The sequence below is a fragment of the Heptranchias perlo genome, chromosome 1, assembly GCF_035084215.1.
Source record: "Heptranchias perlo isolate sHepPer1 chromosome 1, sHepPer1.hap1, whole genome shotgun sequence".
NCBI classification, from domain to species: domain Eukaryota; kingdom Metazoa; phylum Chordata; class Chondrichthyes; order Hexanchiformes; family Hexanchidae; genus Heptranchias; species Heptranchias perlo.
Genome location: NC_090325.1, coordinates 51,524,645 through 51,551,802, shown reverse-complemented (window position 1 = coordinate 51,551,802; position 27,158 = coordinate 51,524,645). Strand labels below are relative to the sequence as shown.

The following is a 27,158-nucleotide window of genomic DNA, read 5'->3' as shown; positions in this document are numbered from 1 at the left end:
TGATTTTTTAAGATTTATTTCCTTTTATAAATAAATATGTTCTTTGAGTACAAATTTAACACGTAAAAAGACAAACCAACCATTCAGCTCCAGGTGAAAACTAGATCAATCCTGTACTGGAAATTTCCATATAGGAGGGAACAACTGTCTTGCAAAAACTGCCCAGTTAGTTTAGGTCAATATTTGATGCAGGTGTGTGGAAGTCAATTCTTTCCAAAATGACAATTAATTTTTTTTTTGGCTTATTCTTAAATTCTTAAAAACCCATTCTGGCCCTTTTCTTTTTTGGCTGAGATGGTCCGAGCTGACTCTGAGAGGATGATAGCCAGGACATTTCACAAGTAGATGCCATTTGTGAAGGTTCAGCAAATGACATCTGTGTGGAGGAAGCTAATGGTAATGACCAGCTTATTCCATCATCCCCTTCAGATGGTTGGGGTGGATGGTCTTCCAGTGCAGCCAAGTAATTTTGAAGAATTCTTTTTCGTTCTTTGGGAATACCGACTAACCGAATTTCTTGTGACAAAATTGGCTCTGGCATTGGTGTTCTGCTTTGTTCTACTACAGACACATTGGACTGAACTTCCCTTTCTTGTCTAGACTCTTCAGTAACTGTCCCAATTGATTGTTTTACTTCAGTTGATTTATTGGATAGAACATTACTTTCTGTACCAGACAAATAATCACCATGTTCTGAATCCACCACAGAGGATCTACTCCAACCTGAAAAATCACTGAAGTCAGACAAGTTGGACACAGAGGATGTAAAGCTGCCCGACAACCCACTTCGTTGTCCTGCTCGAGCTAATTTTTCACGTCTTCTTTTTGCACGCAGTGCTTGGATTTTCTTATCCCGGTTTACACCTAGTTTCTCTGCCCACCACTCACTCCACTTCCCCTCCCATGCCGCTGTAAGTCTTTCACTTAGCTCATCTCTCCACATCGAGGGATCCACAAGATCTGGGACACTAACAGAATCCAGTATTGGAAAAGTACTGTGACAAAGCACTTCCTTCTTCTCCATAACTGCTTTCATCTTATCCCATACTTCTTTGTATGCATCATTTGATTCTTTGCCCTTCTTAAACCTTTTACAGGAAAACAGACGCTTTGTACTAAAGACAGAATGTTTGTGGAGCATATCAGAGCCACTTTGAAATTTCTTTTGTTTTTTTAAAAATGAGTTTATCCACCTTCGGCACATGGCAAGAGCAGCACAACTAGGTGTTGAAGGTTTATTAGTACTCTGCTTGATGAATGACTGGACTCTTTGTTCATCTACTCCACTCAGTGAAGAGTTTACTTCCAGTCTTTCACCTTCTCCTTGTGCCAAATCTTCTGCTCCTTCAAGCCTGGGTTCTGTAGAATGATTTATTGATTGTACCTCTTTACTCAAAATGGAGTTGTTTGGTTCATGATTACTTCCAACCCTAGCCCTTGAGGCTCCTGACACACTTTGTCCATTGGCAGATGAGTTCTTACGAACCAGCATCTGGTAAAATAGGTCTCCCACTGCAGAGAGCTGAAACACAGACAAGGTCTTTTTGCCACGACAATGGTAAAGTGTTGCAAGTCCTGTAGAACAAAAACAAGGGTGTTTATCTCCTTTCAATTTCACTCTAAAGCACATACACTAAATTGTAAATTTAAATTAGACCCCACCCCCCAGAAACTGCATAAATAGTCCCAAATTGCATAGATAACCTTATATTAAGGATGTTGGATTGCAACGCCAACTGTTTATTCTGTAATCCGCGTCTCCGGTGACACACCAACTTGCCACGAGAGAAACTACATGGTTTTCCAAGAGTCAGTGGCACATAAAAGTGTAACGTACCTTTCTGCCACCCCAATACAATTATTATAATGCAAAGATCTTTCAGTACTTCATAAACATTATATTTTCCATCTTAATACTTATTTTAAAATTAAATATGAATTTGTAATTGTGAACTGGTCAATACATCTTATGTTTGTAGCAGCTACTAGTCATCAGTTAGACTATTCCAGGAATATCTTTAAAAATCAGATCTCACCTGCTCCAGCAGAGTGGAGTCTCTCAGCAACCACTTCATGCTGATGGGGTAACCTGACTGGTAGGTGCTGCATCATATCGTAAATACTGGAGAGTTTCTGTGGTGGACCAAATGACTGGCAAGGAAGCTGCATCCCACCTAACAGAAGTTATAAAGGTTTTGGTTAAATTCAACATTTCTAAAATAAAACACATTCTTGGCTTTACAATATAACTGACAGTTTTACATTAGGTTTCATCAATGGTTACAAATGAAGCAATTTGTTTCCATAATTTCCTTCATAGTTTTTCACTTCTGTGTGAATAGAAGAAAACATACAGGTATTTCTGAAAGAATTGCAGCATTCCTTTTGATATTGTGTTGCTGGAAGACTCAAGTGGGGATCTAGTGTATTCTGGACTTCCTTGTTACCAAGATAGAATCCATCTGTTCAGCATTCTCTGCTGCTTCCCCCACTTCCCCTTGCCCACCAGGCCAAACCTCCAGAGGTCCCTCCCCACCCTAGCCCTGTATCCACCATCTCTCTCTCTAGTATCTCTCCCATCTCTCTGCCTTTGCCAAGATCATCTCATCCATGAGCTGCACAAGCTGCTCCCTCAAACCCATTCCCACTAAAATGCTGACCACCCAACTTCACTTCCTGGCCTTCATGCTAGCCAATATTGTAAATGATTCCCTCACCTCCAGCACTGTATCCTCCCTTTGAAAAGCATAATCATCCTCCTCCTTAAAAAACCCACCTCAACCCCTCTGTCCTTTTAAACCATCACCTCATCTCCAACCTCCCTTTCCTCTCCAAGTCCTTAACATCTCATTTTCCAGATCTGTGCCCATCTCTCCTGCAGCTCCAATTGAATCTCTCAAATAGTTTCCACCCCTCCCACAGCATTGAAACAGCCTTAGCTAAAAAGTCACAAACAACATTTTCTGTGATTGGGAGCATGATGCATTATCGCTCCTCATGCAGTCTGTAGCCTTTCATATGGTTGATCACACCATCCCCCTTCAACACTTCCATTGATGGGACTGCCCTCATTTAGTTACACTCTTACCTATCCAACTGTAGCCAAAGCATCTCTAGCATTGGCTTCCCCTCCCACCCCTGCATTGTCATCTTAGGGGTCCCCCAAGGGTCCATCTTTGGCCGCCTCCTCTCTGTCAGCTACATGTGGTCCCTTGGCAACATTGGGTCAACTTCCACATGTACGCTGATAACACTCAGGTCTACCTTTTCACCACCTCTCAATCCCTCCACTGCCCCTGTGCTATCAAACTGGTTGTCCAACATCCAGTCCTGGATGAGCTCCAATTTCCTCCAGTTAAACACTGGGAAAGACCAAAACCATCATCTTTGGCTCCCGTCACAAAATCTGTCCTCTTTATATTCAAAGCTCCTAATGCTCTACAATTCTGCAGAATTTTTCCCCTGCCAGATTTTCCTTCCTCAGTTTCCCCATTAGAACTGTATTAGAATCACTGCTTGGTATATCAGTACCTGATTCCCAAATGGTATCTTCCTATCGCCATTGACATGTAGTTTCTTAATCCTCATATTTCACACTTTATATAATTCATCTGTATCTGAAGTGTGCAATATGTAAAAAAGCATGGGGATTAACAAACTGCAAACTGATGACGATTAGAAGACCGCTGTCAATTAACACCATTTGAGCTCAGAACAACACTTAATTGCCATTTAACATCCAGCTGTCAGACGGTTAGGTGAAAAGTCAGGAAAGACAGATAACTGGCTGCTATTAGTTTAAACAGCAAAGCAACATATGACAGCTCAACAGCTAAGCATATTAAACTTCTTTAAATCATTTTAAAATGCACAAATTGCTTCGACAAAAGACACTAGTTTAACACTCAGATAGACAGCTTTTTGGCAACCAAAGATATTAAGGGATATGGGCGAAAGGCAGGTATATGGAGTTAGATCTCAGATCAGCCATGATCTTATCAAATGGCAGAGCAGGCTCGAAGGGCTGAATGGCCTACTCCTGTTCCTATATTCCTATGTTTTATATACAGTATTTAAAATATTTATTGAGATTGCAATGTTCTCCAAAACCCAGACAGACCTGCCATATAATATACATTGTTATGGTGCAGAATTTGGTTGGGGTTGCCACAAGTCATCCTTGACATGCGGCAGAATTCTGGGGGCCTTGTTTAAAATGTCCTCTCTCCCCACCTGAGCCGCCACGCGCTCCCCACCCCCCACCCCCCAAAAAAAATACATGCTATATTTCTCCTGGATCATTATCACCTCATTAATATTACAGAGTAAACACACAAGCTCACTAACTGCTACCATTAGTTGGAAGTTACCAGTCACCTGAATATTGCAGGAGTAACACTTCCTGAGCACGTTGAGACCCCAGGACAATCTTGTTTGTTCTGTTCCTTACTGTCCCACATGCAACTTGTGCAAACATTGGTGGTGACTCCATCATGTGGACCCACTTCAAAACAGGTACAGTAGGGAATCGTTCATCTACAATGTAGGCAGAATTCTATATTTGAAAAATAAAATATTAATTTAGTATTCATGCAAATACAAGTACCAATCATTATTACGAACATATAAATAATGACGGACAGGAAAAGACCATCTGGTCCATCCAGACTGTCCCACACCATTGTGATACCTTGTGTATCACAATATATACACTCCCCACCCAAAACTGTGATCTCCTGGGAGAGGCAGGATAGAAAAACATTAATTTCAAGGATTTCACAATGAGGTACAAGGTTTTAAAAAGTTTAGATCACAACTTTTTAAACTTGAACAGACCACAAAAATCTTTTTCGGACCGTATTGGACTATGAGGCACTAATTGTCTTCCCATCTCCACTGAAGCCACTGACCTATCTTGGAGTGAAGTTCTACTGGCATCAGCCACTCTCTGGTACATTGACACAGTGACTATTTTCATGGGTAAACCTCAACAGAAGTGCTAGCAGGCTATTCACATGTGGAGAGTGTAACAGGTGAGCCTTATCTTGTCCTTACCAGACAAACACAATCACATTGTTTAGCAGGTGTCACTGGATAGCAGTTATGTGTGGAAACCCCAGCTCATTTTTACCCTTTCCTAGTCTTGGGATACAAAGACCAAATTATATTGTCTGCACCATCAGCTACCTCACAGACCAGGGAATCAAATATGGAACCTGCCTACTCTATGTCATGCCATATTGATGTATTTACCACCATGCCATCAGGGAAGCCTAATTTTTTTTAATTTTAAATGCTGAAAGAACTATATAAAATTTCAACTAAATGTTTAAACAAAAGCAAACTGGTTCTAGTTCAGAAATGAACTTCAGTTGAATTACAGTGTACTCCCAGAACCAATATCAGGGCCTGAACCTGCGACTCTCAAAAATAATTTTTGCTCCTTGTTTCCTCCCCCAACGTGAAGAAATTTCTGCAACATCCCTTAGCTCCAAAGTGCAAAGTACAGATATTTAAAGAAGGAAATTAAAATATATATGTGTGGGAGAGAGAGAGAAAGAGAAAGTGGGGGGGGGGGGGGGGGAGGTTAAAAGAAGCTAATTGATTGGAAAAAAGGGGAAAAAAATTATATAGCGACTTACTCTTTTTTTTTTATGGGCAGACAAAGCAGGCAATTTGCACTCAAACGCTCACTAGCAGCAAAAAGAGACAAATAGCCAGTCAATCTGTTTTTGATGGTGAGGGAGGAATGTTGGTCAGGTCACCAGAACTCACTTCTCTTCTTTGAATTTAGCCATGGTATCTTTTATATCACTTGAACAGGCTTTGGTTTAAAGTCTCACTCAATGCACCTCAGACAATGTCACACTGCCTCAGTAAAGCATCGAAGAAAACGTACTCATGTCCTGGAGGGCTGATTTGTTCACTCATTCATTCTTACTAAATGGACTGCCGAACAAGCAAACCAAATCAGGTAGTTTCAAACACAAAAGATTAAAGGCCACTAACCTGGGTGGTAATAAGGTAATGATACGGGTTTACATCACGTAGATGTTTAGGAAGAATCACACGTTCCCCTCTTTGGCAGTCAGCAGCCGCTCCTATCTTAAACAAGGTTTGGTTACAGGTCTCACCAGCCTAAAAGTGCATATTTAAAAAAGATTGAATCAGAAAATCATTAAATCATATTCAGACAGACATGATGTTCAGCATTATCCAGCACTGAGGTATTACCACAAGGATAGTAATGCAAGACAGTGGTTACAAAAAAAAAACAAACATGGTGCACAGTTGTCATGTTCAAGCATTTAAAAAATATATATTTTTCCACAGAAAAGATTTACAAAAAAAAACTTTTAATATTGGGTTTTTAAAGCAGTGTATTCTCAAATTTTAAGAAGGACACCCAGTGTAGCCTGCTCATTATTCTGTATTACACAAAGTCAAGTGAACTGATCGAATTAAGTGAATCTGATCATAACTCTGGCTCTGTATGTTTACTCGCTGTGAAATAATACAATTTAATGATTTGCATTTGATCTCGTCTCACCAAGTGTCGGCTCAATCCACATTTGAAGAGATCGAAGAAGCACGCTTGTAAAATACACAAATATCCAGTTATGCTCCTGGGTTTTGTTATCGTACGAGTAGGTGTAAAGCAGGGTGAATCAACTCCCATAAAAGTAAGACATTCAGACTATTTATGGGAGAGACTAATGCCACTAAACCAGAGAAAGCATCTACAGCAGACCCATATTCATAACAACTGCGCAACAGATTTACAGATTCCTGTGAATATTTTAGTTTGTACTACCAGTTGCCCACATCTATTGTTAGATTTACATAACTATCTGTAATGGCTGAAGTTCTAGTTTGAATTATTTCTGCACAGAGCTGTCTTTATAATCCAGGATACAGTAATGCATCACGAAGGCATTTGCTGTGTGGGCATTAAAATCTCCCATTACATAACGCATCCTAACACCAACAGGTACACTTTTCACAATTCTGTTTTTTTTTGGAGGGGCGGAGGGGAAAAGAGAAAATGGGGAAAGAAGAACAAACAGTAATCATAATTTCCTAAAGTTTGCAGAATATTCCTGAACCCAAGTCCCATGAGTTCTAAAATTGTAAAAAAAAAATCCGCTCGGTGTTTCTTACCCTCACATCGGTTAAATCAAGCCCAGTTCTGTCAGCGTACATATAGACCCGTGGGTGAGCTGTGAAATCGCACCATCTCCAAGGCAACTGGGCATTGAAGTAGAGGTTGTCAGTTTCCTTTCGAATTTTCTGAAGGCTAAGATATAAAGAAAGAAAATAAAACGGTAATGATAAATGGGTAAAGGAAACCTTAGAAATATATATGTAAAAATATTAGTCTACCAAAGAAGAAATCTTAAAACAAGTATCATCTAATAGTATCTTGACATATACAGCAAAATTACATTTTACAAGTCATGCAAGGTTTTACAAACTCAGGTTCAAGCCCCTGTAAACTCATCTTAGCCTGCACATCCTTTGCATGGGGAATATACCTCCTCTTGATCGGGTCAGGCAGGGCCTTCACACTGACTCAAAGGGAGGGAAGGAAATAACTTGCCTCCCCCACCACAGCACTTTTTAAAGGCTACATCAGAAGAGGAAGTACCAACAGCATGTGAGGAGGTGGGCAAAATCATTGAGCCCTCCTTCAAGGCCAGATCATATTAAATATTTTTACATAATTCAACAGACAGCAGTTGGTGAAATCTTTTTTTAAAAAAACAAAAAATATACTCTCGGCTGACAAACTACCAATTGTTCTGTTTCAATATTTGACAGACTAAACCAAGACTGTACAGAACTGACTGTGTACTCAAGAGTATCTTGTGTGCAACAGCTGATAACTGTCAGACTGGAGAATGTGTCTATGTGGAACTAAATGAATGTTAGTTCATTCTAAGTTATAATCCCCAAAAGCCTCTCCTACACTGTCCAAGTTCACCAAAAAGCTTTTCATGATGGACTTTTTTGCCTTCCACAATAGGCTGATAAAAGATATTACAATAGCATGAAATAACATCTTTCTCAATTTCCTCCTTCAAAAAAAAGCACATGTTTACTATATTTACAGAAGAAGTGTCAGCTAAAGACAAAAATAAAGCAATGTTTGATGTAAACACCGTGCGCGGCAATTTTTTTTAAAAAAGCAAACAGATATTGTTAGGATCAGATAATTGCTCTCCAAAGATGCGCAAATAATGTTTGGCAAATAACAAGTGGTGCTTAAAAGTTTGTGTTGCCAGATTAAAACCCAGATACACAACTAAATCTTGATTTTCAGTAATCACTTCTGTGCAGTCTATCAGTAGACAATTTCATACCCTTCACACCTATTACAATCATTTTAAATTTGACCAAGATTGTAAAACCTTCCAGAGTTTTACTAACTCTGCTGTTTATTGCCAAAACATGTCTATGGATAGTAAAGATTTTACTTGATTTAGCTACTAGATGGATGAGGGGTGAGTTGCATTTGTTTAGACAGCAGAGCGGAGCATACCGAGAGCAGGTCACAGCAATAACAAAACAAAACTGCAGTGTGATGTCACAGGTAAGGCAGGTAGGTGGTTGGTGGTGAGTATCTCTTCTGTTTTCTTCTTTCTTAGGACTGTGGGCTAAGTAACTTATAGCATAAAACTAAATTCTAAACTTAATTTAGTTATAGCAAGTAGCGGTTTTTAGTGAATCAAGGTCCCTAGTGTAGTTAACATTCTCTAAATTAAGAGTAATTTAAAGGAGTAAACTCCTTAAAGGGAGTAACTAACAAGCCCTGAACATTTACCTGAGGAAGGAGGAAGCCTCCGAAAGCTTGTAGATTTCAAATAAAAATTGTTGGACTATAACTTGGTGTTGTAAAATTGTTTACAATTGTCAACCCCAGTCCATCACCGGCATCTCCACATCAAGCTTAATCTAAGGCAAGTCATGGCAGCAGAGCTCGCACCCGTGATATGCTCCTCCTATGTGGGAAGTCATGGACACTACCGGTGTCCCTGGCGACCATGTGTGCATGAAGTGGGTCTAGCTGCAGCTACTGGCTGACCACATTTCAGAGCTGGAGCTGCGGGTGGATTCACTGTGGAGCATTCACGATGCTGAGATTATCATGGATAGCACGTTTTGTGAGGTGGTCACACCGCAGGTAAAGATTATGCAGGCAGAAAGGAAATGGGTGACCGCCAGGCAGAGCAAAAAGACTAGGGAGGTAGAGCAGGAGTCCCCTGGGACCATCTCCCTCTCAAACAAATATTCTGCTTTGGATATTGTTGGGGGAGATGGCTTATCAGGGGAATGCAGCAAGAGCCAAGACCATGGCACCACGAGTGACTCCGCTGCACAGGAGGGGAGGAAAAAGAATGGGAGAGCAATAGTGATAGGGGATTACATCGTAAGGGGAGGGTGAACAGCCAGAGGTCGTGGTCCATATCGGTAACAATGACATCGGTAAAAAAAGGGATGAGGTCCTGCAAGCAGAATATAGGGAGTTAGGAAATAAATTAAAAAGCAGGACCTCTAAGATAGTAATCTCAGGATTACTCCCAGTGCCACGTGCTAGTCAGAGCAGAAATAGGAGAATAGACCAGATGAATGCATGGCTTGAGGGATGGTATAGGAGGGAGGGGTTTAAATTCCTGAGGCATTGAGACCGATTATGGGGAAGGCGGGACCTGTACAAGCTGGACGGGTTGCACCCAAGCAGAACCGGGACCAATATCCTCGCGGGGGCATTTGCTAGTTCTGTTGGGGAGGGTTTAAACTAGTATGGCAGGGAGATGGGAACCAAAGGGCAGGTACAAATAGGACAAATTCAGGCCAGGAAACGGGAAGTAGAAAAGCAGTTAGTGACGTAGTTAGCAACTCAGAAAGGCAAAAGAAGCAAAGGTTAAATAGTGTTCAGCACAGGAATTTGACGGGGTTAAAGGGTATATACTTCAATGCAAGGAGTATTAAAAACAAAGCAGATGAGCTAAGGGCACAGATAGAAACACGGCAGCATGATATCATTGCTATAACGGAAACCTGGCTTAAAGAGGGGGATAATTGGCAGCTCAATATCCCTGGATATAGAGTTTTCAGGCAGGATAGAGTGGGTGATAAAAAAGGAGGGGGGGTAGCATTATTGGTTAAAGAATCAATTACAGTTGAGAGAAGGGATGATATGCTAAATGGATCATCAATCGAGGCCATATGGGTTGAGCTAAGAAATAAAAAAAAGGGGCAGTCACACTACTAGGAGCGTACTATAGACCCCCAAATAGCGAAAGGGAGATAGAAGAACAAATATGTAGGCAAATTTCTGAGTGCAAAAATAAGAGGGCAATAATAGTAAGGGACTTCAAATACCCTAACATCAACTGGGATTCAAACAATGTGAGGAGCACAGAGGGTGCAAAATTCTTGATCGGTGTCCAGGAGAACTTTTTTAGCCAGTACGTGACAAGCCCAACAAGAAGGGATGCAATTCTAGATTTAGTCCTGGGAAATGAAGATGGGCAAGTGGGTGACCATATTGGGGACAGTGACCACAATTCAGTTAGTTTTAGCATTATTATGGAAAAGGACAGAGTTAAATCAGGAGTAAACGTTCTAAATTGGGGGAAGGCAAATTTTACAGAACTGAGAAGTGATTTGGCAGAAGTGGACTTGACACAACTACTTGAGGAGAAATCAGTGGCAAGCCAGTGGGAGGCATTAAAAAGTGAAATTCTACGGTACAATGCAGATACATCCCCTCAAAGAAAAAAGGTGGCACTGCCAAATTTAGAGCCCCCTGGTTGTCTAGAAGTATATGGGGCAAGATAAAGAAGAAAAAGAAAGCTCATGACTGTCACAGAAAACTAAATACTGCAGAAAGCCTAGGAGTATAGAAAGTAGGGAAGATGTAAAAAAGGAAAGCAAAGAGAGGGCATGAAAAAATATTAGCTAGTAAGATTAAAGAAAACCCAAAGATGTTTTTATCAGTACATTAAGAACAAGAGGATAGCTAAGGAAAAGGTGGGACCTAACAGGGATGAGAAGGGTAACTTGTGTGTAGAAACAGAGGATGTGGATAGGGTTTTAAATGAATATTTTGTCTCCGTATTCACAAAGGAAAGGGATGAGGAGAGGTGTGAAATATTGGATAAGGTAAACATAACGAGAGGGGAAGTACTAGAGGGACTGGAATCCTTGAAAGTTGATAAGTCACCAGGGCCAGATGGATTGTTTCCTGGGCTATTGAAGGAAGCCAGGGAGGAAATAGCAGAAGCTCTGAGGATCATTTTCCAATCCTCACTAGATACAGGGGAGGTACCGGAGGACTGGAAGACCGCAAACGTAATACCATTGTTTAAAAAGGGTACAAGGGAAAGGCCGAACAATTATAGGCCAGTCAGTCTTACCTCGGTGATGGGCAAACTATTAGAATCAATACTGAGAGATAGGATAAACTGTCACTTGGAAAGGCATGGTTTAATCAGGGATAGTCAGCATGGATTTGTTCAAGGAAGGTCATGCCTTACAAATCTGATTGAATTCTTTGAGGAAGGGACAAGGAGGATTGATTAGGGTAGTGCAGTGGATGTTGTCTCCATGGATTTTAGTAAGGCATTTGACAAGGTCCACATGGCAGACTGGTCAGAAAGGTAAAAGCCCATGGGATACAGGGAAATGTGGCGAACTGAATCCAAAATTGGCTCAGTAACAGGAAACAAAGGGTAAAAGTCGATGGATGTCTTTGCGAATGAAAATCCACTTCCAGCGGTGTGCCACAGGATTCAGTGTTGGGTCCCTTGCTGTTTGTGGAATATATTAATGATTTGGACTTGAATGTGAGGGGCATGATTGGCAAATTTGCCGTGTAGTTGATAGTGAAGAGGATAGCTGTAGACGCCAAGAAGATATCAATGGGTTGGTGGAGTGGGCGGAAAAGTGGCAAATGGAGTTCAACCCGGAGAAGTGTGAGGTAATGCACTTAGGGAGGGCAAACAGTAAAAGGGAATATGCAGTTAACGGGAATATATTGAGAGGGGTAGAGGAAGTGAGAGACCTTGGAGTGCATGTAACAGGTCCCTGAAGGTGGCAGTACAGGTAGATAGGGTTGTGAAGAAGGCATACGGAATGCTCTCCGTTATTAGCCGAGGTACAGAATACAAAAGCAGGGATGTAATGATGGAACTGTATAAAACGCTGGTAAGGCCACAGCTGGAGTATTGTGCGCAGTTGTGGTCACCACATTACAGGAAGGACTTAATTGCTCTGGAGAGAGAGTGCAGAGAAGATTTAGAAGAATGTTGCCAGGGCTTGAAAATTGCAGCTGCGAGGAGAGATTGGATAGGCTGGGGTTGTTTTCCTTGGAACAGAGGAGGCTGAGGGGAGACTTGATTGAGGTGTACAAAATTATGAGGGGCCTAGATAGAGTAGACAGGAAGTACCTGTTTCCCCTAGCGGAGAGTTCAAGAACTAGAGGACATAGATTTAAGCTGATTGGCTGAAGGATTAGAGGGGACATGAGGAAAAACTTTTTTACCCAGAGGGTGGTGGGTGTATGGAATTCGCTGCCCGAATTGGTGGTAGAGGCAAGGACCCTCAACTCTTTTTAAAAAGTATCTGAACCTGCACCTAAAGTGCTGTAAGCGGCAGGGCTACGGACCGGGTGCTGGAAGGTGGGATTAGAATGGGAACCTGGTTGTTCTTCGAGCCGGAGCAGACACGATGGGCCGAATGGCCCCCTTCTGTGCTGTATCTTTTCGATGGTTCTATGGATAAGTAAAGTATGAAAGGAGCTGTAGCTGCAACTCAATTTTGTCTCGCGTTTCTTAAGCATATTATTTAAGCGTAATTTCATCGGCACCCATGCAGGAATTTTGAGGGCATAGTTGCAATTTACCCTTTGTCCAGGATCCAGAGGTAGGCAGCTCCACACTCACTGGCAATCACCAGCTCTCCAGGAACATGAGGGCTGCGATAAAAAGGACAGGTTACAGCTAAACTATTTCAGTGCTGTACTTTCCTATCCTATATTACATGCAACCAGTTATTTCTTTTAGTCACATAACATCTACAAGAGTCAATCAGTGAAAGACCACAAAAAGCATGGTGGTGGGGGGGTTGGTGGTGGTGGTTGGGGAGCGATGTTTAACACTTTTGTTCTTTTTGTACCAAGTGATATGATGAAGCAGTCCCTAGTTGGTTATGCCGTGGCAAGATTTAAGAGTAAAAAGCCTTGTGTTCTGCCATACCAATGTGCCTTAACCCAATCCCACTCTGTACCAATGTGATATTTCCTTATTAGTTATTGGGAAATAATTTTCTGAATTTACCTTTTCCTACAACACCACGACTTACTTCCCCCTTTTCAAGGCTGAAAAACCCAAGACTTTTCTCATAATTCAGTCCTTTAATGCTAGTGATCAGTCTCATGACCCTTTGAACTGTCGCTAGAGTTTGTATGTCATCTAGGCTATAGCCACGTACATAAAAATGCACAGAATAGATATAGATGTCACAACATGGAGACAGGCCATTTGGCGCAACCAACTCATGTTGGTGTTTACCATGCACACAAGCAAATAGTTCTAATCACATTTCGTGCTAATCATTTGAGAACAGGAAAGCTGTTTCCTTATAGGACAACCCTCTCATCCCAGGAATCAATCTAGTGAACCTTCGTTGCACTGTCTCTAAGGCAAGCATATCCTTCCTTAGGTAGAGACCAAAACTGTACACAGTACTCCAGGTGTGATCTCACCAGAGCCCGGTACAATTGCAAGACTTCCTTACTGTTGTACTCCAACCCCATTGCAATAAAGGCCAACATACCATTCGCCTTCCTAATTGCTTGTTGTACCTGCATGTTAACTTTCTATGTTTCGTGAACAAGGACACCCAAATCTCTCTGAACACCAACATTTAATAGTCTCTCATCATTTAAAAAAGATTCTGTTTTTCTATTTTTCCTACCAAAGCGAATAACCTCACATTTCCCCACATTATACTTCATCTGCCACCTTCTTGCACACTCATTTAACCTGTCGATATCCCTTTGCAAACTCTTTGCGTCCTCACAGCTAACTTTCCCAACTAGCTTTGTATCGTCAGCAAACTTGGATACATTACACTCGGTCCCTTCATCGAATTCATTAATATAGATTGTAAATAGCTGAGGCCCAAGCACCGATCCCTGCTGCACCCCACGAATTACAACCTGCCAACCCAAAAATGACCCATTTATTCCTACTCTGTTTTCTGTCTGTTAGCCAATCCTCAATCCATACTAATATATTACCCCCAATCCCATGAGCCCTAATCTTGTATAACAACCTTGTGTGGCACCTTATCGAATGCCTTTTGAAAATCCAAATATACTGCATCCACTGGTTCCCCTTTAACTACCCTGCTAGTTACACCCTCAAAAAACTAATAGATTTGTCAAACACGATTTCCCTTTCATAAAACCATGACGACTCTGCATAATCATATTATAATTTTCTAAGTGCCCTGTTACTACACCCTTAATAATAGATTCTAGCATTTTCGCTACTACTGATGTCAGGTTAACTGGTTTGTTAGTAGTAGCTGTTTTCTCTCTCCCTCCTTTCTTGAATAGCAGATTACATTTGCTACCTTCCAATCTACGGGGACCGTTCTAGAATCTAGGGAATTCTGGAAGATCAAAACCAATGCATCCACTATCTCTGCAGCCACCTTTTTTAAAACCCTAGGATGTAGGCCATCAGGTCCAGGGGATGTCAGCTTTTAGTACAATATATACATTTTAAAAATCCAGGGTTTTATGAGTCTAGTAAATTCAGAACTCAATCTTTACCTGACGTTAATGCAGGTAGCCATATTCGCCATCTGAACTACCTGTAAGGCAGATGGATTCACTTCCTGGGAGAGTTTCCATACTCCACAATGATAGTCTGACCGAACCCCTACGTAAGCTGTCATTTGGAAAAGATTGGAGAACAAACAATTATGGGTTATTAGCAGACTGTGAAAAGGAATTAATCACCATAACGTTTTAAAATTGCAAAAAGATAGTCTCACTGGTTTGCACAAATATCCTTCATCATCCATTATTTGATCACACCTGAATCACCTACAGAAAGCACTGAATGGAGGCGGAATGGTTTTACCTAGTTATAACTGGGTGGGCAATAAACACCACAGGAAATGGTTAAAAACCAGTTTTAAAAATTGACATTTGAATGAAGATTAAAGCTGAGCTTGCACACAGACACTGGCTACTTTCAGTGGCATTGGCATAAGTCGGGATGCAGATTGCACAGCACCAGAACATCCAAAAGGGTGGAAATAAACCAATAAAAGTGGATTAACTTTCATTGCCTACTTACTATGATCATAAGTCAGAAGGTCGTGGGTTCAAGCCCCACTCCAGAGTCTTGAACACATAATCTAGGCTGATACTTCAGTGTAGTACCAAAGAAGTTCTGCACTGTCAAGGGTGCCGTCTTTCAGATGAGACATTTAACTGAGGCCCCATCTACCTTCTCAGATGGACCCAAATGATCCCATGGCACTATTCAAAGAAAAGCAGAGGACCTCTCCTGGTGTCCTGGCCAATACTTATCCCTTAAGCAACATCATCAAAAAAGATTATTTAGTTATTAACCTCATTGCTGTTTGTGGGACCTTGCTGTGTGTAAATTGGCTGCTGTGATCTCTACATTATGAGTGACTACTTCAATGTGAAGTGCTTTGGGCCATCCTGAGGTTGTGAAAGGCACTATACAAAGTCCAGTTTTTTCTTTCTATTTAAAATAAATTCTAAATGATAAGCAATGCTGTAGATTTCAGCAGTTACCTTCTTCTTCCACAGTACTGTAGTCGATTTGATGGATTCTACCATTCAATTTAAACTTCACTGGTTTAAACTTCATACTCAATTTTGGCATTTTATCATCATCAAGGCCTAATTTGATTTTGCGAAAGTCTGATATCAATGTATTAAGGAACTTTAACAAAGTATTGATAAAATGTAGAAGTTTTCCAAATTCCATACTTTGCATTTGTGCATTATTGGTCACTAAAGCCAACAGTATATCGGAATAGAAACAGTAAACTTGACCCTGGTACTTTGTTTTTTTTGCTCCCTGAACTGTATGTCCTCAAAACTCAGTTCTTTGCAACTTTGGTGGTGTCTTGCACTAACGAACTTGAGTCTTCATTTATTAATTTAAATAATCAAAACTCAAGGAGTGACAAGTTTACTGTCTCAGTTCTGAAGCTATTTACATTTTCAGTAAATAAACACACAAAGATTCAACTCAGGAATAACAAATATTCACAAATGTGCCATTAGCATATTAAAAACAACAGTACAAGTCTCTGTTTCAAATTTTAGCTATTAAGACTTCAAAATAAAGGAGCAGGAAACTCTGAATAAAAAGTTTTGTTTAGTTTATTTTAAACAAAAATGAATATTGTGAAAACATTTCAGCTTGGCTCAGTGTATTACTCTTGCCTCTGGGTCAAAGTTGCAGGTTTACAGCTTGAACACATAGTGTACACTGACAGTTCACTGCCTTACTGAGAGCGCGCTGCATTGTTGGAGGTGCCATCATTTGGTTGAGACACTAAACTGAGGCTCAGTTTGTCTGTTCAGCAGAGGTTAGAGATTCCAAGGTGCTGTTCAAAAAGAGCAGGAGAGATTTTCCTCTGTTCTGGCCAACATTCATTCCCCAACCAACACCACTAAAGCAGATTATCTTGTCATTCATTCACTTGCTGTTTGCAGGACCTTGCTGTGTGCAAATTGCCTACATAAAATACTAACTGCACTTCAAAAAGTAGTTCACTTGTTGTAAAGCATCTTGGGATGTTCTGAGGATGTGATAAGGTGCTGTTACAAATTTAGAGTCTTGCCTTAGCTACTCTGTCTGGTACAGAGTGCTGGTCATTTCTGCAAGCAGATCGAGTGTCTCACATTTAAGGATGCATCTGTTCAAAACCTACCCCTTTATTCAAGCACTTAGTCACTCACCTTAATCATAGACTCTTGCAGCACTGAAGGAGGCTGGCTCGTTGAAAGAGGTCCATTTAGTCCCACTGCCCTATTATCTCCTTCTTTGGCTCTGTATCAATTTTTGTCTGATAACACTCCTGTGAAGCACCTTGGGACATTTTCCTACGTTAAAGGCACTATATAAATACAAGTTGTCGTCCTGCCCAATACCTAACTATATGACACTGTGCTCTAGGGTGATGTGAATAGGACATTAGTGTTTTTTTCCATGTGTGCAGTACAGTTTGTCTTCAGGTAATAATACAAATTAACGAACACACTATGCTTTCCCACATCAATGGGTCATCTTACTTGACAAACAAAATAACTCCCAACTACTGTCTTGCATGCTAAACTTTTGAGCTTGGCCAAAGCTTATCTTCACAGTTTTTTGTTTTAAACACCAGACTGTCTTTGTAGGATCTGACTGACTAACAGTCTCTTTTTTTAAAAAAATCACCATGTGTTCTCAGCCAGAAGGGACATGAGACCTCCCAACACCATCGACTTAATGTGTTTATCAACTGAGATGGGCTAATGAATTGCTTATTATTTACTCTATGGAAAAACATCAACACTTATTTTGTTAGCATTTTAACTGCCTGTCATCTCAGTCCCTTTTTAAAAAAAAATTAAATAATTCCTAAGTTCTCCTGGCCGGCCTCCCACCTTGCACACTCCGTAAACTTGAGCTCATTCAAAACTCTTGCCTGTATCCTAACTCACACAAAGTCACGTTCACGCATCACCCCTGTGCTTGCTGACCAACACTGGGTCCTGGTCTGGCAATGCCTCGATTTTAAATTTCTCATCCTTGTTTTCAAATCTCTCCATGGTCTCTGTAACCTCCTTGAGCCCTACAACCCTCCGAGATCTCTGGCCTCTTGTGCATCCCCCTTTCCTTTCCCCACCACTGGCGGCTGTGGCTTCAGCTAGAATTTCCTCCCTAAACCTCTCTCCTCCTTTAAGACCCTTCTTAAAACCTACCTCTTTGACCAAGCTTTTGGTCACCTGTCCTAATATCTCATGTGGCTCGGTGTCAAATTTTGTTTGATAAGGCACTCCACAGGAGAGTTACTACGTTAAAGGCGCTATATAAACGCAAGTTGCTGTTGTTGTAAAAAAAAATTGGGTTTTACAGCAAAGCACATCCACACAATATTTAAAAGTAACTCTTTTTTGCAAATCCTTCTGCAGAAAAAGTAAAAAAAAACCCTGCAATGTGACAGAAAGAATGTAAAAGAAAGTTCTCTCAAAAAGGAGAGTAATGGCATAGTGAACAATAATATTAAATGCACAGGAGCTCTCCTGGTGCCCAGATTCCAACCTATAGAATTTCCAACAATTGCTTCCCAACATTAAGTGGGCAGTTTCTAGATAAGCGTAGAGACTAAAAATGGCGGGCCTCACACACGTGAGGAAGAGGAAAATTAAAATACATCTCTCTCATTACAAAGATTTTACCAATATTTGTTCATAACTTAGTTTCTGGAGAGAAGAAAGGGAGAATGAGAGGAAGGGTATTTTACAACCAAGCTGCCTCATTTTGTCACATAGATTTGATCTAAAAAGTGCAAAATGCAAATGTTAACAATCCATTTTTACAAATCAAGAATGTCTACCCAAAGGATACTGAGTGAGTTCATGGATTCACTGCCAGGATAGATCAGACATCCTTCTTCAAAATGGACTCCTTTGGAAAAAGGACAGTACACCAAAGCACCTCCAGTGGCAGAGTGATCAAACAGAAGTTTGTTTCTTTGAATCTTCATTTCTTCATGAATATTTTCTGCCAGCAAATTTGGTGGAATGTCAAAAACAGACTCCCGCAACAACAGATTTAAAAGTCTTGCTCGCTTACTCCCACTGGAAAGTGGGCATCTACAAAATTAATGAAGAGCATACATCAGAAAAGACGCTAAGTGGACAGTCATTTGCAGACTTCTGTAGGTCTTATCAAAATTTACATGCAGTACTACACGTGCACTGAAATATCACCAGTATTTGTTGCAAGCATAACAGTACTTGCTAATAAACACGTCACTTCAGACAGTAACCCTGGTGAATTCTCTACAGCACATGGATCAAAGGCAACTCTGAAGATAGTGTTTAATATAACCTTGTAACCCAGCAAATGTAATTCAGATTTTAGTACTTAATGTGAAAAATATTGTAAAACTCAATGGTTGTCACTTAGAGACAATTTACAATTATTGAATATTTTTGTTTAAATAAATCCTGACGACATCAAGGAAATGTGACCAGGAGAAATTATTCAGCACATCTGTGAGGGATCTCTCTTTGTAGAGAGCAATATTACAATATGTATCCTCCACAAGATGTAAATTCTGGTGTTACTTACTCTCTCTGTTTTACTCGCTCTGTGAATGTTCTCAGATGGTTTACACTTATTGCTGTCTGCCTTGCTTTTCCCTTGAAGAAAGAACATTTTAACTGATTAAAGTTTATTTCAAACTATTCTTTCACATTTAAAATTCATTCTAGACCGGCACATGTGCAGTGATGAAACCTTTGGGTACTAAAAGGCCTATGCACTTACAATATTAAGCATTGAGGCCCTAACAAACTGAAGCGGTCTGAATTTGAAGTGGTTCTTCACCTTAGGATAACCCTGGAAGAATATAAGAATTTGACTGTGAAGAGTCAGAAATGGTAGAGCTGGTCAAGCCAGACAGTCAGGCTGGGCATATACAACATGGGTTCTGGTGTGCAACCACTGACTTAAGTTGTAATGGGGAACAGTGGGGACGGGGGAGTGTCAAGATTTGGTGAGGTCAACGGTGTTGAAAATGAAGGCATGGCACGTACTGAGTAGGTCAACAGAGGCATCAATGCCTGTGTGGATGGTAGGCTGGAGGCCAGGTAATCTTTCTCACCCAGGGGCAAGAGTCCTTCTCCATCTTTTTTCTGTCAATGTTGTTCCTTTTCCCTCCTGATCTGCTCTCCTGCCCCTCCCATCATTCCTTACAACAGGCACTGGTTGCCCTATGGTACATATATCACCCAAGTGGCCATTCTTTACATCAAGTCTAGACAGTGACAGCATTTCAAGAATTGAGGTTAATACAGCTGAGCCCAATTCTGTCCTCACCTAATGTCCAAACACACATTTCCAGAGCGGATCACTGAATGACAATTAAGCATAGGAACCCTGGCGATTTTCCTCTTTCTAATCCGACTGGCTGTAAATTAAACTTGCGTAGCATTGTGCTTCAGGTAAATTGCAGGGCAAGTTAGATTTGTTTTAGCCTGATTATTTGCAACTTAACATTGCTGTGCTTTAATGTTACAACCAAAGAACATAAGAAATAGGAGCAGTGCAGCATGTAAAAACATAAGAACATAAGAAATAGGAGCAAGAGTAGGCCATATGGCCCCTCAAGCCTGCTCCGCCATTCAATAAGATCATGGCTGATCTTCTACCGCAACTCCAGTTTCCTGCCCTATCCCCATATCCCTTGATTCCTTTAGTGTCCAAAAAACTATTGATCTCAATCTTGAATATGCTCAATGACTGAGCATCCACAGCCCACTGGGATAGAGAATTCCAAAGATTCACAACCCTGAGTGAAGAAATTTTTCCTCATTTCAGTCCTAAATAGCTGACCTCTTATCTTAAGACTATGACCCCGAGTTCTAGACTCTCCAGCCAAGGGAAACAGCCTCCCAGCATCTCCCGTCAAGCTCTCTAAGAATTTTATATGTTTCAATGAGATCACCTCTCATTCTTCTAAACCCGAGAATATTGGCCCATTCTACTCAATCTCTCCTCATCGGACAACCCTCTCAACTCAGGAATCAATCTAGTGAACCTTTGTTGCACCCCCTCTAAGGCAAGTATATCCTTCCTTAGGTATGGAGACCAAAGAGGTATGTACACAGTACGCCAGGTGTGGTCTCACCAGAGCCCTATATAATTGTAGCAAGACGTCCTTACTCTTATTCTTCAACCCCCTTGCAATAAAGGCCAACATACTATTTGCCTTCCTAATTGCTTGCTGCACCTGCATGTTAACTTTCTGTGATTTGTGTACAAGGACACCCAAATCCCTCTACATACCAACATTTCTTAGTCTCTCACCTTTTAAAAAATATTCTGATTTTCCATTCTTCCTATCAAAGTGGATAATTTCACATTTCCCCACATCTTACTCCATCTGCCACCTTATCGCCCACTCACTTAATCTGTCTATATCTCTTTGCAGTCTCTTTGCGTCCTCCTCACAGCTTACTTTCCCACCTAGCTTTGTGTCGTCAGCAAACGTGGATACAGTACACTCGGTCCTCTCATCTAAGTCACTGATATATATTGTAAACAGCTGAGGCCTAAGCACTGGTCCTTGTAGCATCCCACTAGTTACAAGCTGCCAACCCGAAAATGACCCGTTTATTCCTACTCTCTGTTTTCTGTCCGTTAACCAATCCTCAATCCATGCTAATATATTACCCCCAATCCCATGAGCCCTAATCTTGTGTAACAACCTCTTGTGTGGCACCTTATCCAATGCCTTTTGAAAATCCAAATATACACCACTGGTTCCCCCTTATCTACTTTTTCAAAAATGCAACAAATCTTACTGCCACTTGTAACAAGGTAGCCTTGTGGAAGTTTAATTTTGGATAAGACATATATATATATATACACCTTTTTTTAAAAAAAATACATACAAAATTCTGTGCAAAATAATTTGACAGATTCCTACCAGAACCCAATTTGTCTCCTTAATAACCAGTTCACACTGACTTCCAGAGTATGATCAATGATCACTCCCATTTCCCATTCTCTGTTAATGAAAACCTTTTCATGTTCTACATGTTTACTATTACCTATTGCTAAGTGCATTATCTTACATTTATCTACATTAAAATCCAACGTCCTTATGTCAGCCCATCTATATAACGTTCAAACACAGCCTCCTATAAGAACACAAAGTAGGAATGTGAACAGATAATTCAGCTCACTTAGCTCATCGCGTCATTTAGTGGTTATATTTTTATGGGATTCTTACGATCACTTTACAGAAAATAAAAAACAATCCTTACCCTGAGAACAGGTTCTCCAAAATAAAAGTTCTCCTCTAGAAGTTTACCCATTGAACTGAAGGCATCATTACGGTGATCAAGAAAGAAGTTAGCCATCTTCAAAATTATGAAAAAAGCAACAGTGACAGAACACAAACATACAAGAAAATAGAAGTATAGCAAATTGTCATACCTCGTATGGTCATCAACTAGCTTATAAATTCTTTTTGCAATATTATATGCATTTTCAAACAGAACAATTTCAAAAGTAAAGTACCACAGCTGGAAGTGCAGGTTGCAGGCTAGAGCTCAGTCTACATGTGGCAATTACACTAGCAACTTACTGACCTGCAAGTCACAAATGCCGTAACTTAGCATTTGTTACAACTAGCAGATCATATTCCAATAAATACAAGTAAACTGACTTCTGTGTGTTTGTGTTTAAAAAGATTTTAATAAAATCTAATAAAATATGACGTCAAGCTGGGCTAAAAAATGCCATAAATCATAAGCCAAGTAATATAGCTAGTGCTCACAGAAGGACCCATACACCTTTTATTAAAAAAATGAAACAGATGTACATTTAATCTAGGTTAGCACTGCTTGTTAATTATTGTTAACTTGGAGGGAGTGCAGTGTAGATTTACTAGAAAGATGCCTGGACTACAAAGGTTAAAATATGAGGACAGATTACACAAACTAGGGATGTACGCCCTGGAATTTAGAAGATTATGGTGTGATTTGATAAAGGTTTTCAAGATATCAAGGGGAACTGATAGGGTAGATAGAGAGAAACTATTTCCGCTGGTTGGAGAGTCTAGAATTAGGGGACATAGCCTAAAAATTAGAGCCAGGACTTTCAGGAGTGAAGTTAGGAAACACTTCTACAAGCAAAAGATGGTAGAAGTTTGGAACTCTCTTCCACAAATGGCAGTTGATGCTAGCTCAATTGGTTAATTTTAAATCTGAGATTGATAGATTTTTGTTAACTAATGGTATTAAGGGATATAGGGCTACGGCAGGTATATGGAGTTAGGTCACAGATCAGCCATAATCTCATTGAATGGCGGAACAGGCTGGAGAGGCTAAATGGCCTACTTCTGTTCCTATAAGGAAAGACCTGAATTTGGAAGGAGGGTTATAATCACAATCTTTATAATGAATTTATATATTATACTCTTCAAATCCTGATCTATATGTCAATGTGCAATCATGAAATAAGTTCTTATTTTAGGCTAAAACTAAAATGTTTCAAACCACATACCTGCTCCGTGAAGTTAAGTGCACCCATTGTCATTTCATCCCTTTCTCCAGCTGTCATTATCCTCCCAGTGTAAGTAAGTTCTTCCAGGCTTACTGGACGAAACTTGCAGACTTAAACGGAAAGAGAAAAAATATGAATTGAGAATAAATTATATTGCAGGAAATACACACACAAAAATTAGACTTTCCAATAAAGGCCATTTCCTAAACAATAAAGTCTTCAAAAAGCTTTAAATAGCAAATGGATTGAAGAAGTAATAAGCTTTTAAAATACTTTTCTTTAACTAATAGCGCATATTTCATGAATGACTTTGGTTAATTGACAAGTGTTAACGTTGGCTTTAAGTGGCCCAATAAATTTCAACTTGGACACTCCCATAAGGAAGTACAGTTTGATTGATAAATTCTTCCTACATATTTTTCTCCCTTTTCTTGAAAAGGACGATTTATGCAACAACAACGTGCGTTTATATAGCGCCTTTAACGTAGCAAAACATCCAAGGCGCTTCACAGGAGCATTCGCAAACAAAATTTGGCACCTAGCCATATAAGGAGATATTAGGACAGGTGACCAAAAGCTTGGTCATAGAGGTAGATTTTAAGGAGCGTCTTAAAAAGGAGGAGAAAGGGGTAGAGGGATTTAGGGAAGGAATTCCAGAGCTTAGGGCCTAGGCAGCTGAAGGCACGGCTGCCAATAGTGGAGCGATTAAAATCAGGGATGCGCAAGAGGCAAGAATTGGAGGTGCAGAGTTCTCAGAGGGTTGAAGGGCTGATGGAGATTACAGAGATTGGGGGGGGTGAGGACATGAGGGATTTGAAAACAAGGATGAGCATTTTAAAATCGAGGCGCTGCTGGATCACGAGCCAACATAGGTCAGCGAGCACAGGGGTGATGGGTGGATGGGACTTGGTGCGAGTTAGGATACGGCAGCAGAGTTTTGGATGAGCTCAAGTTTATGGAGGGTGTAAGGTGGGAGGCCGGCCAGGAGAGCATCGGAATAGTCGAGTCGAGAGGTAACAAAGGCACGGATGAGAGTTTCAGCAGCAGATAAGTTGAGGGAGGGTCAGAGACGGGCGATGTTACGGAGGTGAAAGTAGGTGGTCTTGGTGATGGAGCGGATGAGGTCGGAAGCTCATTTCAGGGTCAAATAGGGCGCCAAGGTTGCGAACGATCTGGTTCAGCCTCAGACAGTGGCCAGGGAGAGGGATGGAGTCGTGGTTAGGGAACGGAGTTAGTGGTAGGAACCAAAGATAACGGCTTTGATCTTCCTAATATTTAGTTGGAGGAAAACCATTGCAGGTGTCAGTTCCATTGGTTCCAGCATTCCCCAGTATCATGACTAAGTGGTCAATCCTCATGTGGGTTTACACAGTAAGTGGCTCCATGATATTCAACCACAGGAGGTGTCAAAGCCACACGTGATCCTGTCCTCACCCAACATCCATACTTTTGCTATCTCCCTATTTAATCTGCTATGTTTAAATATGAGCATTTTTGACACACATATACAGGGGAATGACGTTAGCAAAACAACACAGTTCCCAACATTTCAGGTCAATCATCTTTCATTTTCAGTTCTGATGAAAGGTCAGTGACCTGAACCTTTAACTCTGTTTCTCTCTCCACAGATACTGCCTGACCTGCTGAGTACTTCCAGCATTTTCTGTTTTTATTTCAGATTTTCAGCATTCACAGTATTTTACTTTAGTTCCCAATGTAACCTGCTTATCACATGGTGGAATGCTGCACAGCAAACCTCTGCAGCAATAATGGTGCCAGCAATGAAAATACAAGCTAAATGGCAAAGTTTATTCATGGTAACATATTTCACCCATCTTCTATCATTTATTTTCCATCCACACACAATGCTATTAATAACTTATCTAATATATGAAACTAATTCTGCATTACCTGTTTTGGCTGGAAGTAATGGAACTGCAACAGGTTCCAATGGTTCCCAACTCTCTTGCGTCAGGCTTTTCAGGGCTGACCATTTCAATTCTGCTTCCTGCAAACAACAAGAAAATATGAAAAATAAGAAAAGGAATTAAAGTTAAATGAGTGTTAACTAGTGTGGCATCCTTTAGGATTGGTCAGCAATGTTGCTGATACAGCAAAGTTCCACCTCATTGTCATAAGTCTTAATTTTGTGAGAGATGCTGGTTATTTTTTTTAATTAAGTCAAAACAAATAACATAGTAAAGATACACAAGATCTTAAGTATTTTTGCCTTCACCCCTATCTACTCCCTCTCAGAATTGGAATAGGGTCCCCCTTATCCTCACCTTCCGCCCCACCAGACTCCGCATTCAACAGATCATCTTCCGCCATCTCCAACATGACTCCTCTACCGAGCACATTTTCCCCTCCCCTCTCAGCATTCAAAAGGGACCGGTCCCATCGTGACGCCCTGGTTCACTCTTTGCTCCTGTTCCCCTGGCACCTTCCCATGCAAGCGCAGGAGATGCAACATCTACCCCTTCCCTTCCTCCCACATGACTATTCAGGGCCCCAAACACTCCTCCTGGGTGAGACAGCGATTTACTTGTAGTTTCTCCAACCTAGTATACTGTATTTGCTGCTCACGATGCAATCTCCTCCACGTCGGGGAAACCAAATGCAGATTGGGTGATCGCTTTACTAAACATTTTGTTCTGCTCGCAAGTGCAACCCAAGCTACCTGTCGCTTGCCACTTTAATTCTCTGTCCCACTCCCACCTCTCAATCCTTGGCCTCTTACACTGTTCCAGTGAAGCTCAGCGTAAGCTTGGAGAACAGCACCTCATCTTTCTACTAGGCACTTTGCAGCTCTTTGGCCTTAAAATTGGCTTTAACAAGATCAGATCTTAATCACAGCACCCATTTTCTTTCTGGCAGACGGTGCTAGCAATGTGGGATGGGTATGCCGGTGTTTCTGTGAATGGGGGAAGGGGCGGATTGGCACACGGGGCGCTACTGGGGATTGGCACACGGGGCGCTACTGGGGATTGGCACACGGGGCGCTACTGGGGATTGGCACACGGGGCGCTACTGGGGATTGGCACACGGGGCGCTACTGGGGATTGGCACACGGGGCGCTACTGGGGATTGGCACACGGGGCGCTACTGGGGATTGGCACACGGGGCGCTACTGGGGATTGGCACACAGGGCGCTACTGGGGATTGGCACACGGGGCGCTACTGGGGATTGGCACACAGGGCGCTACTGGGGATTGGCACACGGGGCGCTACTGGGGATTGGCACACGGGGCGCTACTGGGGATTGGCACACGGGGCACTACTGGGGATTGGCACATGGGGCGCTACTGGGGATTGTTAATTGGGGGTTGGTGCTGGGGATTGTTAATTGGGGGTTGGTGCTGGGGATTGTTAATTGGGGGTTGGTGCTGGGGATTGTTAATTGGGGGTTGGTGCTGGGGATTGTTAATTGGGGGTTGGTGCTGGGGATTGTTAATTGGGGGTTGGTGCTGGGGATTGTTAATTGGGGGTTGGTGCTGGGGATTGTTAATTGGGGGCCCAGTACTGGGGGCCGGTCCTCCCCCTCGGAGCACTGCTGAACCGTTAACGCCGCCTTCCTCTCGCCATAGATGCTGACTGTTTCCAGCATTCTCTGTCCGTATGAATCATTCTGTTCCACAAGTTCAACTCTCACCTGCTGCTCCCCGGCCTCCACGCTGAACGGCTGGACATGTTCGTACTTGCCCCAGCCCCCCAGGTCCAAAGGATTCCTGTCAGGGGGGCCGGGATCGTAGAAACTGGGAAACAGCGAATATGGAAACGCGCTGTCCATGAGAGGAGCTC

General features: G+C 41.4%; 1 protein-coding gene across 3 annotated transcripts; it reads right to left on the bottom strand.

Annotated features, from left to right (window-relative positions):
- Window positions 1–27,158, bottom strand: taf1c (TATA-box binding protein associated factor, RNA polymerase I subunit C). 3 transcript variants are annotated; one of them, XM_067985098.1, is made up of 14 exons: window positions 27,010–27,158; window positions 25,269–25,365; window positions 23,358–23,467; window positions 22,115–22,210; window positions 19,413–19,483; window positions 18,684–18,931; window positions 15,851–15,979; window positions 14,849–14,966; window positions 12,911–12,982; window positions 7,162–7,297; window positions 6,010–6,138; window positions 4,378–4,555; window positions 2,037–2,174; window positions 1–1,575 (listed from the first exon to the last, which is right to left on the bottom strand). In XM_067985098.1, exons 1-14 carry the CDS (start codon window positions 27,145–27,147, stop codon window positions 257–259), a joined length of 2,979 nt encoding a protein of 992 aa, XP_067841199.1. In that variant the 5' UTR covers window positions 27,148–27,158; the 3' UTR covers window positions 1–256. The 3 variants fall into 3 exon arrangements, with proteins under 3 accessions (XP_067841199.1, XP_067841203.1, XP_067841214.1); XM_067985102.1 differs by lacking the exon at window positions 22,115–22,210; XM_067985113.1 differs by lacking the exons at window positions 25,269–25,365; window positions 27,010–27,158 and having other exon boundaries at window positions 22,115–22,169; window positions 23,358–23,412.